General features: G+C 39.2%; 1 protein-coding gene across 1 annotated transcript; it reads right to left on the bottom strand.

The window, feature by feature from the left end:
• Positions 1-456: 456 nt before the first annotated feature.
• LOC141713335 (uncharacterized) lies at positions 457-2,294 on the bottom strand. The gene has a single exon (XM_074516698.1). The coding sequence runs from the start codon at positions 2,152-2,154 to the stop codon at positions 928-930; it is 1,227 nt and encodes a 408-aa protein (XP_074372799.1). The 5' UTR covers positions 2,155-2,294; the 3' UTR covers positions 457-927.
• Between the last annotated feature and the right edge of the window lie 524 nt (positions 2,295-2,818).

Below are 2,818 nucleotides of genomic sequence, written 5' to 3'. Positions count from 1 at the left end.
AAAATTTTCATAGACATAAACAATTCTAAAATCAAAACTTTAAGTGTGAATATAGTGATGTGACTTCATTTTTTCAGGTTAATTTTCTGTGTTAATTTTTTTGCGGAAATTTAATGTTTTTTGATGGAGTTATATCATTGTTTAAACATTATAAAGCTACAAAATGTGAAAGACATTACAATTGTTAATCTCATTTGTCCTAATCCACTATTATCTAAGTAAGCAAGGAAAACTCCAGGGATTATAATATGTTTTGGAGATGAGTGTTCTATATTCGAATTTTTCGAATGCATACAACATTGCAAAAATGTGTAACTTAGAGGGGAGGGGACATCCAGGAAGCTTCATAAGGCCATTTAGGGGACAAAGAGTGTCAAGATAAACATATTAATCTGCTCCTGATATAAACAATTACGCTATAGTCCAGGATATATAATGAGTAAGTTAAAAGAAAAGTTTGGAACGAGACTGATATGCAAATATAGATGGAGGATAATCTATATATAATCACCAGAGCTGGCCATTTCTGAAAATTTTTCAGATGTGTAGTGGCATCATTTCCGAAGCTCAGCCACTAGAAAACACTAATTCATCAAATAAAGAAAGGCATTAAAGTAAATTATTTCAGACACCTAACATGCCACTCACATGTTTCCATTACATTGCTGCTTCAGTACTACTGCCCCCCCCTCCCCTCTATAAATCTCCCTTCCCCGGCGCGTTTAACACACACACCGTTCTCGAAACGGATAAAAAAACGGAGATTCCAATTCCGTTAGGTTTAACAAGGCAATTTGATTAGAATTTAGCATTGGAGTTGACAATGTACATAATCCTAGTAGCTTGCAAAAATTAGACACTCAAATAGAAAGGCACTGTTAGGTAGTGATGGTTAACTTAATTACCAATTCTAGACTCTCTAATTGACTAGGAAGATCGATCCGTTTTGTTCTTGCTGCTGCTACTAATCTGCTGGTGATGATTACGGCTCCCGGTCGTACCGGTACCGTTATCTCTCTTGTGTGGAGGCCCCGAGAAAAGGGGAAACCCGAACACGCCACCTGACTTTGAAGATCCACGGAGCGAACAAACAGGCACATTGAGAACAGGAGTAACTCGAACATTAGCTGAGTATGACCTTTCCACTCCACGGTGCTTGTGCCGAGGACCTCCATTGAAGCTACTCGGACTACTTGAACTCCTCTCCAAGCTCTGGAACACTATTTTCCCCGATGAATTCATTCGAGGACTATCCAACGATAGTCCTCCCCGGGCTGCTGCTGCTGCTGTGGCATTATTATCTACTTGTCTTCGCATTGGACTTTTGTTGATTTTGCAATCACTCCTGTTTTTTACTAGTCTAATTCTAGGTGGATTCTGGAATTGCTTTTGTGATAAATTGCTGTGAGGCTTATCCAAATCAAGAGACAGCCTAGGTAGATCGTCGTGATCGTGGCCAGAGGACGAGGATGATAGAGATAAACGAGACGATATTGAAATCGACTCGTTATCAGTGTCTCTAAGCAAAGGGAGGCTTAGAGATGGATCAATTGAAGATGATGGAGTAGCTTTTGAATTTCTATGCAGGAAATGTTTAAGCGACTTAGCAGCACCTGTACCAGAACCTGTACTAGTATTAGTATTAGTCTGAGTTTGAGTCGTCAGAGTTTTCGAGTTTTCGAGCTTAACATTGTTGTTCTGGTAGAGCCTTTTCAGCCCTAGAAGATCCTTCCACCTACTCGAACACCTCGGTGCCTTGGGTGAAAACAAGTACGGATCCATTCCGGCAATCTCGCAGCTCCGGTGAACTTTCGGAGTATCCGGCAGCCTAACCTCCGACGAAATCTCAGATTGCCGGAACTGAAGCGGCATTAGCTTCCCGTCGGAGAATAATTCGTCGGCCGGTAACATTGTAACCGGAAAATCAAGCCGGAACTCGAAATCTCCGATAACATCACACTGATCTGCTTCCACTTTGTCGTCATCTTCTGTTTTTGTAGATCTAACAGTAGGCTTTGATGTTTCTTCATCACGCCCGAATGTCATTTGAGGACTTAACCATCCGTACGCCGGAAAAGTCGCCGGGCAGTCCAGAAATTTCTCCGGTGATAATGAAATGTTGTTTATGCAAGCTGATGCCATCTCGACGATCATGCAACACAGCAAATACAAATAAGAACGATATAGAACTGGTCGGTAGAAAGATTTGTGTGTGAGAGAGAGAGAGAGATTTCCCGCTTGTCTAGGGTTTGGAGAGAGGGGTTTGATTATTTACTGAGAAGAGTGTACTTAGAAGACCGTAATATAGGGGGCATATATAACCAATCTTATTACAACGGGTCCCACGTCATCTAATTATATCTTGACAACTGTATTGGAGTCAAAGTAAATTGATAGCGTGGCAAAGATAGAGGGAAGAACAAGGCACTGGGTCTTTTCATCTATAATTAACACGTTTCCCAACTTTATCTAACGGTTTATATTGTGCTCTCAGACCTCCTGTATCTGGAATGGATGCATCACCTTTTATTTGCTGTCATTTTTTACGAATTTTAAAAGCTATCAGACGTGATTTCATAGTCTACTAGAGTCTGGAGTACATATTTTTATAAATATTAGTAATTTATTAAATAATTTTCTTTATCTATATAAATTATAAATTAGCATACAATTTTTAAATTCCCAATATGCTCGTTTACACTTATAAGGTACTTTTGCACTATGATCGAGCATCTAAATTTATAGGATATTTTGTTGGATAAAATTTTTTGTGTATTGAGCTATTGTGGGATATTAATGAGATATATTTGAACAATCA

This window comes from Apium graveolens, chromosome 3, assembly GCF_009905375.1.
Source record: "Apium graveolens cultivar Ventura chromosome 3, ASM990537v1, whole genome shotgun sequence".
NCBI lineage: Eukaryota > Viridiplantae > Streptophyta > Magnoliopsida > Apiales > Apiaceae > Apium > Apium graveolens.
Note: the sequence above shows the minus strand (reverse complement) of the source record. Positions and strands in the feature narration are given on the sequence as shown.

Bases quoted from the DNA above. Each gene is read 5' to 3' on its own strand.
- LOC141713335 (XM_074516698.1), bottom strand. From the start codon at position 2,154: ATGATCGTCGAGATGGCATCAGCTTGCATAAACAACATTTCATTATCA.